The 13,866-nt window shown below is 39.0% G+C and overlaps 1 protein-coding gene across 1 annotated transcript in view; it reads left to right on the forward strand.

Annotated features, from left to right (window-relative positions):
• Nucleotides 1-5,141: 5,141 nt before the first annotated feature.
• Nucleotides 5,142-13,866, forward strand: part of LOC140233988 (protein unc-79 homolog) — a 53,763-nt gene continuing 45,038 nt past the window's right edge. Inside the window, exons 1-8 of the mRNA XM_072314078.1 lie at nt 5,142-5,231; nt 8,867-8,987; nt 9,778-9,941; nt 10,519-10,689; nt 11,494-11,583; nt 11,964-12,019; nt 12,443-12,566; nt 13,241-13,305. Coding sequence (XP_072170179.1) covers nt 5,210-5,231; nt 8,867-8,987; nt 9,778-9,941; nt 10,519-10,689; nt 11,494-11,583; nt 11,964-12,019; nt 12,443-12,566; nt 13,241-13,305 — 813 coding nt within the window. The 5' untranslated portion in view covers nt 5,142-5,209. The remainder of the gene's footprint in view (nt 5,232-8,866; nt 8,988-9,777; nt 9,942-10,518; nt 10,690-11,493; nt 11,584-11,963; nt 12,020-12,442; nt 12,567-13,240; nt 13,306-13,866) is intronic.

Consider the following 13,866-nt stretch of genomic DNA (forward strand, 5'->3'; position numbering starts at 1 on the left):
CAAGATAAAGTAAATAACAATGGAATTATTCTGTAAACATCACTGATAATTTGAAGTGGGCGATGATTAGCCTAAAGAAATTGAACAGAGAAACCAGTGGTATACCATGACTTTTAGTCAATCTTAAATTAAGTTCGACTTCGTTAAACACCCCCAGATATTTGACAAGAGGTTTTTGAATATCTCTCCATGTTAATCCATATTCAGACCTAAAGTAAAAACAGAACAGAACTCAAAAAAGCACCTGAAATATTTAGTAGATATAGAATTAGCATCGTAGACACTCTTGGCGTGCATGGGGAGGTTGGAGTTTTCATAGCGATCCGTCATTGAAAATACAGAAGTCATTACATTACCAATATTTTTTTTAATGCTGAATGTGAAAGTATGCAAATGATTACGAATGTCTATTAAAACACTCTTGGCATAGGCCTGCGTAGGTGCCACGACGCCATGCTGAAATCTTCAGTAGATCGAGACATGGTCATGGATAACGGTACACACATGGTACTGTTATACCTGTACCTGTACACGCGAATGTCTAGTCCACCGAACTAGAATAGAGAGTCTAACAGTTAGTCTGGTCAAAATCTCTTTGGGTCAAAACTAAAAAGAGGTTCTATAAGAGGCGCAGAACCTCCTTGATGATGATACTGGGATGTTGTAGCTATGCTGCGTGACAATAACGGATATTAGTACATTTGTACTGTGTACACGTCCGTTTAGCTCACATACACACAGGCAGCATGTACACTTGAAGATTAACATGCAGTGTAGAGGATCTTTGGTGTAGGCCTACCCGTACCCATCCATAAAATCCCACCACCGTCACCATCTATACACAGCTACACTCTTTGGTCACCATGCATGAGGAGGAGGCAGGACTTTGGTGCATTTAGACGTCTTTGCATACACCTGCCCGCTATGATCGTGCATACGAGTATCCGCTCATGATGAAGACAGCTCAGCACACACATCCACACACATAGCACTGGGGGCACTACATACACACAACCCTCGCCTTCTTGTTCACCAGTGCAGCATTAACATCTCTACGACGAAACTGTACGATAGCTACATATGTATGCGATCGAAATGCACACAAACATACACTTTCAGTAGGCCAGAGGAGAGGAGTCGAGACGAGAGTGTACACCGGCGGCACACGACGGGTCGTATCATCATCTAACGTTACGGCAGGAGTACGGCGAACAATCCTCGGCTAGGCTGTGGAGGAGAAAATACGGTCACAATCAATCTGAGCTTGTAATTTTTGTGATTTTAAGGAGAGTGCACGCATCATACAATCCATGCTCCTGCGTTGCAACTGTGGATGAGCTGAGTGGTGATACTGTACTGATGGTGATACGTAAGTTCCAAAAACATGCCATTCGTGCCGTTTGTTTCTGACTGTGCATCACAATTCACATTTTTTTCTAACTTGTTAGTAGTTTACGGTCTTTCACCATCTAGGCCTATAGTAACATAATCTAACGTTAGGAATCTTATTCTTGTCTTTCCACTTTAATACTGAGTATCATACCGTGTTTACAATACCTGGCCGGTAGGTGGTAACGTTTAACACTACACTCTACAGCAATATACACTTGTCACTATCTACAGGCACAGCAGGCACACGAGGTGAAAGGTAGACGTACGGTAGAAATTCTACACTATATATGAATCAAATGATGATGTACACAACTTGTTTATGTTTAAACGACATAAAAAAATAGACTCTGGTCTCTACACAACTTGTCACACAAGGTAGACCAGGACCAGGGGCCTGTTTCACAGAGAATCTAGGTGCCTGGAAAGCCAATCTTAAAAGATTTAAGATTGGCAATTATTGAATTAAGTACACTTTACGGCCCTATTATTATTATTGGTACCTCATACATTCCCTGCGCCAAGGTGATATCCCATGATTCAACACTGCGCACTGAGCAGCTGGCGAGCTTCTCTTATTAGTCTTGCTGCATGGAACGCCATTTGACAAGTGATGAGGTCACTAATAAAACACAAAAAAGCCTGTCTTGCTCACTGCACTTTGAGCTGCGTAGCTGAAACATCGAACACTGTGCGATCGCGATATCGCATGCCTTTGCTCTCCACTGCAGGATTATCAAGCTTTATAATATTTAATTTGTAATGTTACATTACAGAAAATTGCCATGGTCAGCAGCAAAATGTGAGAAAGTTTGCAGTAAGTTTGTGATACAACAGCTTTCATTTCTGAACATGTCTAGCCACAACAGTGGTAATGCGTCAAAATTACGTGAATATTTATGTGCCTCCGACATCCATCCTGCCCTTATCAGAAATCGCGCAAACCACCCACATGGGCGAGGCGATATGTGTGTGACACACAGCCCTGTCGCTGTAGGCCTACACAAGTGCGTGCTTCACACGGCGTCTGGTCGGGGCCAATCGGGCGTAGACATTATAGACACCTCAAACTGACAAATCATGATAAGATTTTGGATTTTTTTTTCCCGTTATTTCACAGAATCATTTCGCCAAGGCAGTGGACATAATGCCCTCTGCGATAGGTTCATTATTGATCCCTGCGATAGGTTCATTATTGATCCCCTGCTTGAGACAATATATGCAGCATCCATTCATCATGCATGATGGACAAAATTTTACCACTGGTTGTGTTCCGTTGTGTGCCAGTGCACAGCATGCACCCTGTTTGTCTCTTCTCAATCACGCTGTGCAGGGAAGGGTGTTAGAGCAACTGTGTGGCGTGCTGCAAGTGCTTTCATTACGCACACTCATGTTGACACAGACACACACGCATCCCAACGCGAAATCTCACACACACTTGCAAGCAGCACAGTACCGGAACACACTCAAATTTGCACGCACTGCTCGTTTAGGGTAAAATCTCGCAACGATATACATGTATAGGGCCATAAGTGCACAATTGCCTAAAAGGCGTGGTATGCCCCGAGTGCTACAGTAATCATGCACTTTATGGCCCTATATTATTGATCCCTCATTCCCCATGTGCCAAGGTAATATCCCATGAACCACCACACACTGAGCAGCCGGCAAACTGCTTATGTTGTATGGAACGCTGTTTGACAAGTGATATTATATCATTAAAGTCCTCTGCACTCTGCAATTTTGACACATCGAACACTGTGAGCTGCATGATATTGTGTGTCTTTGCTCTCTGCTGCAACCTGTGAGGATTATCGAGCTTTACATTTATAAATATATTAATGTTCCATCACAGAAAAGTGTGGTTAAGAAGTCTGCGATACAGTTCAGTAGTTTAGCTTCCATTTTTGAACATCCTAGCTAGCCACATCAGATTTGCAAATACAGTCATTTAACGTCTCCTTCATCCACCCACCGCTACCACAACTCGCTCAAACAACCCATCGTAGGCAGGAGAGGCTTGTGTGTGTTTATAAATGTTAGCATGTGTGTGTGTGTCACAGTGGTGTGTATGTGTGTAGTAGCTGCTGTGCCCATAAATCGGTTACCGTGCAGACAGAAACAGACTGGTGCATGGGTATAAGATTTTTGTAATGTGGACTGCAGTTTTTTTGTTTTTTTTTTTGTTTTTATGTTCATTATTTCACAGAATAATTTTGCCAAGGACAATGGACATACGTATATGCCCTCTGCAATAGCTTAATTAGCGATCCCCTGCGTGAAATACAATGCAGTATGCATTCATTCAAAATCATGAATTAAGGACGAAAGTTTATGACTGTTGAGTTGTGTTCTCTGCCGTTCCGTGCCATGCATGCACACGGCTGCACAGCACCCCTGTTTACTTCTCTGCTTGAGCAAATGTTTGTACAGTTAAACTCGCATAAGTCGATCTTCTCGGGACTGAGCAAAACACATTGACTTAGGCGATTTTCGACTTGTGCGTAAGTCGAAAAAAATCGACTTACAGTTACACCACACGTACATAATATGTATAATGTACATGTATGTTGTCTACTCTGGAGCCGAGAGCTGGAGCGGTGTGCCGCAGCACGGGTCGCCCGGCAGGGCCGCGGCTAACTTTGCATGGACAGTGCGTTAGTATTGGCACAGGTCCGATTACTTTACGCCCTTTTTAAACCTTGGGGAAGTGAGTATGAACGATATTTGAGCAGTGATTGATTCCAGTTTACCATACCGTGGCTTGAAATGCGTGTAGAGGTGCAATTTTGATTTACCCGTGCCCGTAACTTTCCCCCTACTTTCCGCTTTGAAAACTCAGCAGCTTCGTCCATACCACTCCATTGCACGATACTGCAAATGCCCAAACTACACTGCAAGCTCAATACTGTACATGTAAATGAACGCATGTGTACTGTACGAACGCCTTACTGCGAGTGGAGCAATACACAGCCCAGTCGCTGTACGTACGTAGCGCGACAGCTGACAGGGCTGTACCAGCGGACCTCCAAACACGAAGAGAGTTCAACGAGTTCATGCGATCGCTTTGAATTTTGATACTTTAGATCAATTTTTTGTCACCTCAAACTCATCTGACAAACAAAATAATAATGAGTAATAAATAATGAATAATGACAGTGATTTATTACACAATAAAATCTTATTCGACTTAGGCACAGTGAATTCAATGGTTTTTCCGTGAAAACGTTCTTGGAATTTCATCGACATAGGCGAGTATTCGACTTACAAAATTCGACTTGTGAGTGAATTAATACACGTAAGTCAATGGGGAAAAATCGGGACTTTTTAAAATCATCGACTTACGCGATTATTCGACATATGCGATGTCGACTTAGGCGAGTTTAACTGTATATTGTGACATCAGAGCATGCGATGGAACAAAAAATTGGGGGTCAATCGTGAGTTTAACATGGGAGTCAATGGAAATGGGTGACGTCAGCCATGCGCTATCCATTTTTGCTCAAACAAAATTGCATGGCTAACAGCCACAGCATGCAATGGAACTTTTAACTACTCAGTTAATGTCTTGTGATGGGCAATCGACCAATCGGATAGCTACATTCTAATTAGGTGTTGTATTTAAATTTCATCATTATGATTTTCTGATGAATTGTTTGTTGCAACACTACATACAGGGAATAATTTGTGGATATGGTTGTAACACTTGACAGCTGTGGACATGAGTGACACAGTCCCTTCTTGACTTGCCTTGACAGTTTTCCTGATGTGGAATTTGCCGTGATGTCACATGTGGTATTTTCACTGATCTGATGTCAACATGTCCACCAAGGCAGAGCAGTGTGAGTATAATTATGTGTAGTTGAATTTTGGATGTATTAGTAGTGTATGCCTTTTGTATTGCACTGAACCTATGACATTTCCTCCTGCAACAATTGCTCCCATGAAATATCTGTACGCTAAGCCAAACATAAAACTTACCCACAAACAAAGCCTAACCCTAATCCTCACCTCAAACTAGACCTAAACCCTATCATAACCCTAACCTTGACCCCAAATCCTTGGAAAAATAAGACAGAGCAGTTGCCGCAGGAGCAATAATGTCATGTCACCCCAGCCACACGCATGCAGTTGTATTCATGGCCTTGTGTATTTCATATACACTGTAGTGGCTGGATACAGCTGCATGCTTAATGTATGACTGTGTCCATGGCTCGAGAGGCTGGATACAGCCACTTCATCCAAAATATTTTGTCTTACTGTCATATTTTGTTATGATATCAATTATAGCACATTGTAAAAGGCACATATTTTCCAAGTACCTGGTATAACATGTTGACAGTGTGGGCTTGAACGATATTTTTTCATGTGTTGAATACCAGTATGCAATCAAGAATCACAGTTACATAATTAGAAGTAAGTGTCCATCCCTTTTCCAAGAGAAAAGTAAGTAATTTCCAAACTTGAGCACAATGCACAGCACAGGGGCAATATTTTTGCAAATTGTCCATTTTGTGAGTATCGGTTGACTCTCAAAAGTCACAAAGATACAGATATGGCAAAATATATCACGAATACAGTGCTCCATTGGAAAATGGGGGGAAAAAAAGGTTTCTGTATTATAGTATACAAAAATACTAGGTTCTGGTTGAAACTATGTGCATGAGCTGACTTCAATAGTGCTGTCTTCTGACGGGCACAGCCCCGAAGAAAATTTGTGCTTTTCAAGTCACTGAAGGCAAATAGATTAACCGGTGCCTCAAACAATGGCCTGGCATATTTGTTTTATATCCCTTCCAATAAATTTTTAGAGTAACAGCAAAGTAAGTGGGGTTTACTCACCTTGAGTACTGTAACATTGCAACAAATGAGATGGAATCCAAAGAGGTGATATTCAAAATGAAATTAAATTCAACAGGTAATTCTAACTCTTCTAAAAAGTGATATTTTGAAATACATGTGTATGTTAACAGCACAGCCATGGAATTGATACTGTGGGTGAATGAACACTGTTCACCATATTCATATGGACTAACCTGGTGTTGTAGTTGTGCCTGCATTGTTGTTGATATCATGCACTGTGGAATGGCATTTGGAAGTTCATTCATCATCACTCTTTCTAGTTGACTGTCTGTGAAGATCGGAAGATCAGTGTCGTCTGTGATGGGATCACTAGTGTTTGATGTTGAAGGTTGAGGAGCATTGTTGTTGGCTTATTTTCCAAAACATCATTGCACAGTACATCTAGATCAACCATGCCAATATTGACATTTTGCAGAAATTGTGTCTGACATTTTCTCTTTCAACTGCTCACTCGTGGTAAGGACATAGTTTTTGAGGAAGATCCTCAGTAATGACCTGAATGGTCATAATTTTCCTGGATGCATACTAAGCATGATCAAGGAGTTGTGGTTGGAGAGAATAATTCTAAGTGTATAACTTTGAGCATCCAGCCTTTTCCACTGATCATTTTAGTTGTGGTTCGTGATGTGTTGCCCAGCGGTGCTTTGACATACAGTTCCTTACTATTTCTTCATCACTAACCTTTTCTTCTGGCCTCTGCCACATCCAGGAACATTTGAGGTTTAATTTTAACAAGTACTTCTTTTTTGAGGTTGGCAACTGGGCATCAACAATTTCCAGGTAATGTCTGCATGATTGTCCTTTTTGGCTCCCAGCATTCCAATCATCATTCTGATGGATTTTTGTGTTCATGTCTTAGAGAGTGAAGAATTTATTACCTCTTTTCTGGTGCAAAATTCTATATTCATAGCTCACAAATTTTCCCTTCCGTGATGAGCAAAACGAAGCATTATTTTGAGAAATACTACAAGTGTATATCTTGCAGCCCTTTTCCTGTACTCAGATCTAAACCTGCATGTTTGAGTTTCATGTCGTCTGCAGAGATTTGAGGGTGACGTTTCACGCTTCCTTTTCCACTCTCTTTCAACTTCACCAACAGTGCCTTGAAAGTCTTGTTAGAGAGAGAAAGTTCTTCTGCTAGATATGTAGACATTTCGGAAAGCCAGAGAACGGCACTGCAATGCAAAACAAATACTGTAGGATGCATTGTTGACTTATGCTGAGTGGCATTCTCCCTTCTTGTTCTGTGCACTGGTATAGAATTGGAGCAGCAATACATCCAACTCACGGCTCTCAATGTTTTTAAATTCAGTCTGCTGGTTGGCAAAAGTTTGAAAAAACGGAGAGCCTGTATTTGATTTGCTTCTTGGTATTTACACTGTTGCTCTAGTTAATGAACTCTTGCAGTTCCTCCTCTACTACGAGACTGAATCTGGATTGATCTTCATTTTCAATCATGCTGTCAAAAATATCACAAGCATTTTTTTTCCAGTTTGGTATAGCTTGAAACTAACAGGTTAATGACTTTTAAGCTAAGATAACACAAATTAAGCGAAAAGTGGACATGTTTCCATTGTGCAACCCAAGAGGTGGCATTGTCTTTAATAGCGTTTGCGTCGCAGATCTAAAGCTTGCTAATGTCACTTAGGTAGTAGCAAGTCAGGACAGACACAAAGTGTCACTTAAACCTATCAGTGTTTAGAGCCTATACATAAGCTCTTTTTAATCAGAGAGTATTTTGCAACTTTTCTGTTTACTGATGATAAGTATACAATATTTTTGTTTATCTGCTTTCTGTGCTATTTACAAGCAAAGGCATTATCCACCTCCTGCCGTAGGTTTTGCCTAGTGGAAGCCTAACATGAATGGCACATGATAATTTCATCTTGAGTGTTGCTTTGAAGACTATGTAAAATACCTGTGTCCCTAACATATTTCATAGAATGTGATCGGAGAGGATCGTTGGGAAATGAAGTGACAGAAAGACATTAAAGTGTTAAAGATATGAAATGCATTTCCTGCTAGTCAACCAAATAGTGGACAAAGTAGCGAGGAAGTAAAAACAATTAAGATAAAAGTTTGATAATCAATTCCAAAGCAAAGTTGATGGAGTTATTTTTCATGATGAAATGAAACACTGGGCAAACTCAAATCTGTTAAACTGTAAAAAATTAGATGTGAAATCGATAAAATTGCAATTCTTAGACTTATTAATTAATGTATTGCTATTTCTGTACAGCGTATGTTATTCAGCTGGAGTGGATGAACCTATCTACTATACCAAACTGTACATACATTCCATGTCTTTTTATTAATCAATAAGTTTTGACTGAAACTCATGTCACATGATTGTAAACTCTAAATGAAGCATGCACAGATGCTTTCTGGTACAGACAAACAATATGTAGCCAAACACTGTAAAAATTGTGCATCATATCCAGTCAATCCTTAAAGCATGCTCCAATTGTCATCCATCACATGCTAGTGTATGCTTCTATTTCCCAGGTCATTAGTGTACTGTATGTATTTAGACCTTCTCAGGCAAGTCAATTTATGGTCTACTGGTACTAATGCCCTAAATTTTATGTTTTTTTATTCACATTGCGTTTACTAGTCGCTGCCAAAATCCGGAATGTAAAAGATTACCAAAGCAGGATCCTGTTTAACATCGCACCCCTGCCAACAGGCATCGACATTGCCAACACACTCAAGTACTTCATTCACACGCTAAGAAGGTACTGTGATTTAAAGAACTTAATTTTTGTCTCGCTGCGTTTCAGGGTACTGGATGAAGGTAGGAATAAAATGCGCCCTGCTAGGCAGTAAATGCTGTTTTACTGTAATAGAATAGCTGCTTCATGATTGCAAAATGTCTATATGCTTGTTTATGGAGAACCCCTGGGTTTGTTTCAATCATATTAGGCTTAGGTATGCCACATGAGTCTAATAGCACAATGCTGAATTTATTACCCTATTGATTGAACAAAACCTGCTGTTGCCAAAGGTGGAAAAAATGGTGCTCAGGTTGTTTAAATACATTTTCTCATTGATGCAGTTTTCTTTTTGTTATTGTTATCATGCTTTGTATATTTTATTACTTATTCATGTAGGGTATTTGCTAATTTTAGTTCATGCAAAATTTATTTCAGGCATGCTCTGCCTTAGATCTGATTACAAACATCTTGTAAGCTTGCAATGAATTAAAAAAAAAGGTTTTCCTAGTAATAAGCTTTGATGATATATTTAATAACTATCATTTTGCCCTAATATGTCATGCCTGTAGTAGACATGCAGTACATCATGAAGCACATACATGTACGTAATCACATTTTGGTTATGCAGTAGGTTATCCAATTTAGATTTAGACACAATCTGTCAGAATTGTATGTTGGTGCCTGTATGCAGTGTATATCTACTAACCAATTTGCGTAAGATTTTATTTTTGTATGATGTTTTTGGTTTATTTTTGGTTGACATGATAACCCATGTTTGTTTTTTTCTGCTTGGCTGAACATGAAATGATAGCATTCTAAAAGGTGCTCCGGGTGATGTTGATGAGAAGTTGAGCTCCACACGGAAGCGAGTAAACCATCGCCTCCCCCATCTCCCAAGCCTTGACTATCTCAGTCTATATGAAACACTGGTCGGACTGATAGATGTTGTGCCGCTTGTACAGTATGGCCAATTTGGTGAGTAAAGAAAAATGAAGATTATTTTTGCTCACTCATTTCCGTTCACAGTTCCAAATTCTTTAGTGTCTCTCTTTTCATATCTCTCAACGGGGGAATCTGAGGACATCATACAAAATAATACAATTACTTGTCACCTCATGCATTAAGTTACTCCATCAAAAACAAAATTGATTCAGTTGTGGCACCTCTCGCTCTAGAGCTGTTAGATATAACACTTATAGTCAAACTTGTAAAGCCAACAACATTTTCGTAGGTATTCTATTAATTAGCCTGTTTCTGTATTGTTTTTTTGTTTTTTTTTTGTATGCAATGGTTTATTTATGTAGCCATAAATTTAGTGTAGACTCTGAAGGATAACTATCTTAAATGAACATTACATTCAACATCAGAAACAGCCTTTGTGTTCCCTAAAATGCTTTATTGAGCTGCTTGGGAGTTTAAACAAAAATTAAAAAACAAAAAGCACCATCAGCTGTACAGTATACTACTGTATCCACACTGTATGTGTAATGAAGATTGTACAATGCCTATAATGTGTAGCTATTCTGATACCAGATGTTTGTTTGGTCTGCAGCGTTTGGGCAGGCCATTTTGCAGCTGTTTGGTTGCATCCTGTGGTTTCTGGAGCCCGAGACAATTGACACCATTCCACACACAGTGGCCTCCACCTTAGCTGTGTTCCCTTCATCTCTACAGAAAGAGACTGTGGACCTCCTGTGTACCACCCTACTCCCCATTTGCCTCAGTAAGCATTCATTTTGTCTCATGCCTAGATTCACCCAAAAGTTTTTGAAAGGTCATTCTTATTGCTGTACGGCCTGCATGCAGACTGAGGAGAAATGGTTGGAAATTTCTGAACTTTCATGTCTTTTGTATTTGAACATTATTCTTTTTAAAAGAAAAAAACTTATGTTTTAAATTCATGGATGGTATGGGTTTATACTTTTTTTTATGTGTTATCTATCTATTCGTACTCGTCCTTTTGAAATTTGGTCAAAGATATGCTGCTATGGGAGCAAAACTTTGGTAATTGTTCAAAACTAGAAAGAAGTTGACATCTCACTCACCTATCTCCCATTGAAACGTAAAAGTCTTAGAATATCTGTGATTCAGAATTTTTGAAGTTCATCATATGTGTTACCTACAGTGTTGTGAATATATCTACTGTGTTGAAATGTCAAATATGCAACGAGCATGCTTGGCTGCATTTGAACTTCAACATTCAACTATCCCCAAAGCTGTGTGTATCTCATGGCCACCTATCACACTTCATTTGTGTAAGGTTTTTGATTTTTGTTTTTTGTTTTTTGATGTGATTTAAGTGTGTTTTGTAGTCAGTTTAATACAAAGATGATGAAGCAAAAATGTGCAAGCAATTTTGGGCATTTTACATTGGGTGTGTAGTGCTTGCCAGTTTCATACATGCCCCTGGTTAGAAAAGTTGATCGCCCAATCAGCATTTGTTGGTTGCTGTCAGCTCTCTTTGTTGAGGTTATGTTTTGAGATTTCATGCAAACTAACAATTGCAATACCGTTGTCTTTGTTGCAGCTGAAGTGATGGGATGGGAGGGAGAAACATATGCATCGATGTCCATGTCAGCTGTAATCATGCTAGTCCTCCAGCATTGCAAGAACAAAGGTAAGACTTGCCCAAATGGTTTACCACAGTCAATTTTTCAAAACTGCTAAAGCAGTGTTTTTAAATTCAATGTACTTTCACATTGCCATGGGTTGGTGCATGTGTTTGTGTTCTTGTTTATTTCATAATCTCCCCCCCCCCCCCCACAACAACAAAAACAAAAACCAACACGGAATCCATCCCAACCCATAAGAAACTAGAGTAATAGGAAAGCAGAAAAAGAGAGAGAGAGAAAAAAAAGGGTAAGAATAACAAGTAGATATGTATATAATTTATACAGTGAATGATCATGTCATCACCTTAAACTTGCGTGCTTGATTTTAACCAATATTGTTTCATACACTTTCCTTGTGGTTTGTGCAATGGTTGTTTCTCCCTAGCTCATCATGCATTGCTGGTGGAATGTGTCATGACCTACAAGACAGAAGTGTTCAAGGTAATTTTTCACAAATTGCCCATATGTTCATGTTAAGTCTAAATCATGCAACAATCTTTTTTGCATTCAAAAAAACTTCTCCTGTCTGGATTGTCTCTTTGCTTCCTTTTAACAAGGCAAAACTAGTCTGATGAAAAAAACTTTTTTAAGAGACATAATAGATAGCAATGACAATTTTAGAAAGCTGTGTAATATTCAGATCTGCCCAAATTTTGTATTATCAAATGAATTTGAAGATATCACAGAGAATCTGTGATGTTTCTTTAAATGGAGCTTGAATAAAGTTTTTTTTTTTTTTTTTTTGTATGATATACCATAAGTTCAATTGTAATGTGTGTTTTTTTTCCCAGAGTTAATCATCAAACCTGAATGTATGTGATGTGAATAAGCACTGATTTTTTTTTTTTTTTTGTTCTCTTATAGGACATTTTGTGCACTGTGGCCTTTGGCCCCTCAGGGGCGCGAGGGGCAGCAGCCAATCTCCTCTTCCACTACTGGCCCACACTTGTGCCCTCTAGTAATGACAACCGAGAGTTCACCTATGCCTGTAAGTAGTGCTACTTCCTGGATCTCCTTCACACTAGAAGAACACTTTAATTGATTTCACCTTCATCAAGGTGATAATTGCCACTCTTAGAAAGCTGGGTCTTTGATTTGAATGTATTTGATTTGTTCTCTGTGTGGTTATCCTTTACAATTAAATCCATTTTCAAGGATTTCATTAAATCATCATTCATCTTGATTCATTTCACCAAGCATTGTGAATCTTTCACTTGGGGTGACACATTAAATATGATGTTCATATTCTTTGAAAGATTTGATAGAGAGTTTTGGTATTTAAGAATTAAAGGTAGTGATATACGTTTGCAGATTACATTAGGTTATATTTTTGACAAGTTAAAACTTCAGATAGTTTGAAGTACATACATTTATACTTGCTAGTAAGAGTTTCTGAGCCAGTGTGTAATGTTACATCCTTGTCCTTTATATGGTACTACCTTGAACTTATACAGTTACACATGTCCATTATAAATCTGTCATTGCATTCCTGATCACAATGTAGTGATGCTACAGTGTGACATATGATATTCATCTTGTTAGTTGTGAGTTGTTTCTCAGCATTTGGATGGTATTGTGTCGGTTGGCAACATTTCTGTGAATGGATAAAATGTCACTCCAGGTTTTTGACTGCACTATCCTTTCATTTGAATTGTCTCGTAGGTTGGAAACCCATTCTGTGTCAGAGGTCAAACTGTCTGACTCCAGTCAACAATGCAGCAGTCAAGGTATGTATACCTTGTAGAGGGATCATCACAGTGCCCGACAATGGTATCACTGTGGCAAATGACACATTTGGTCACATCTGCAGGTCATGTTCTTGCATGGTTATATTCAAATCTTGCCCAGTAACCACAATGGAAAGACAAGCAGCCAGCTCACTTCGTGATGGCATAATTAAATCATGTCCATTATGTCATGATGATTCTAATGATGTTGGTGATAATGAGAATGATGATCAAATGATTTGGGGTATTAGACATGTTAGTGCTGGTGTAATTCAGTGAAAATTTGATTGAAGACATTTCTAAGTCTGCATTAAAAGTTGTAACCAGAACAAAATGCAGATTACCAGGTAGATATACATGTTGAATACCTCGGTATTGAATGTGCAGAAAGATTAAATCACTTGTACTGAAGCATAGTAATGCAGCATAACAAAGCAAACAGCAATAATTGATCATTTTGCCACATGACTAGGATCTCTGTCATCAAAATAAGATATTAAATAAGTGATGTTGGGCTGATAAATAAAGAAACGTTTTGAAATAATGACTGCAGTAATATCA

Source organism: Diadema setosum, chromosome 1 (assembly GCF_964275005.1).
Source record: "Diadema setosum chromosome 1, eeDiaSeto1, whole genome shotgun sequence".
NCBI lineage: Eukaryota > Metazoa > Echinodermata > Echinoidea > Diadematoida > Diadematidae > Diadema > Diadema setosum.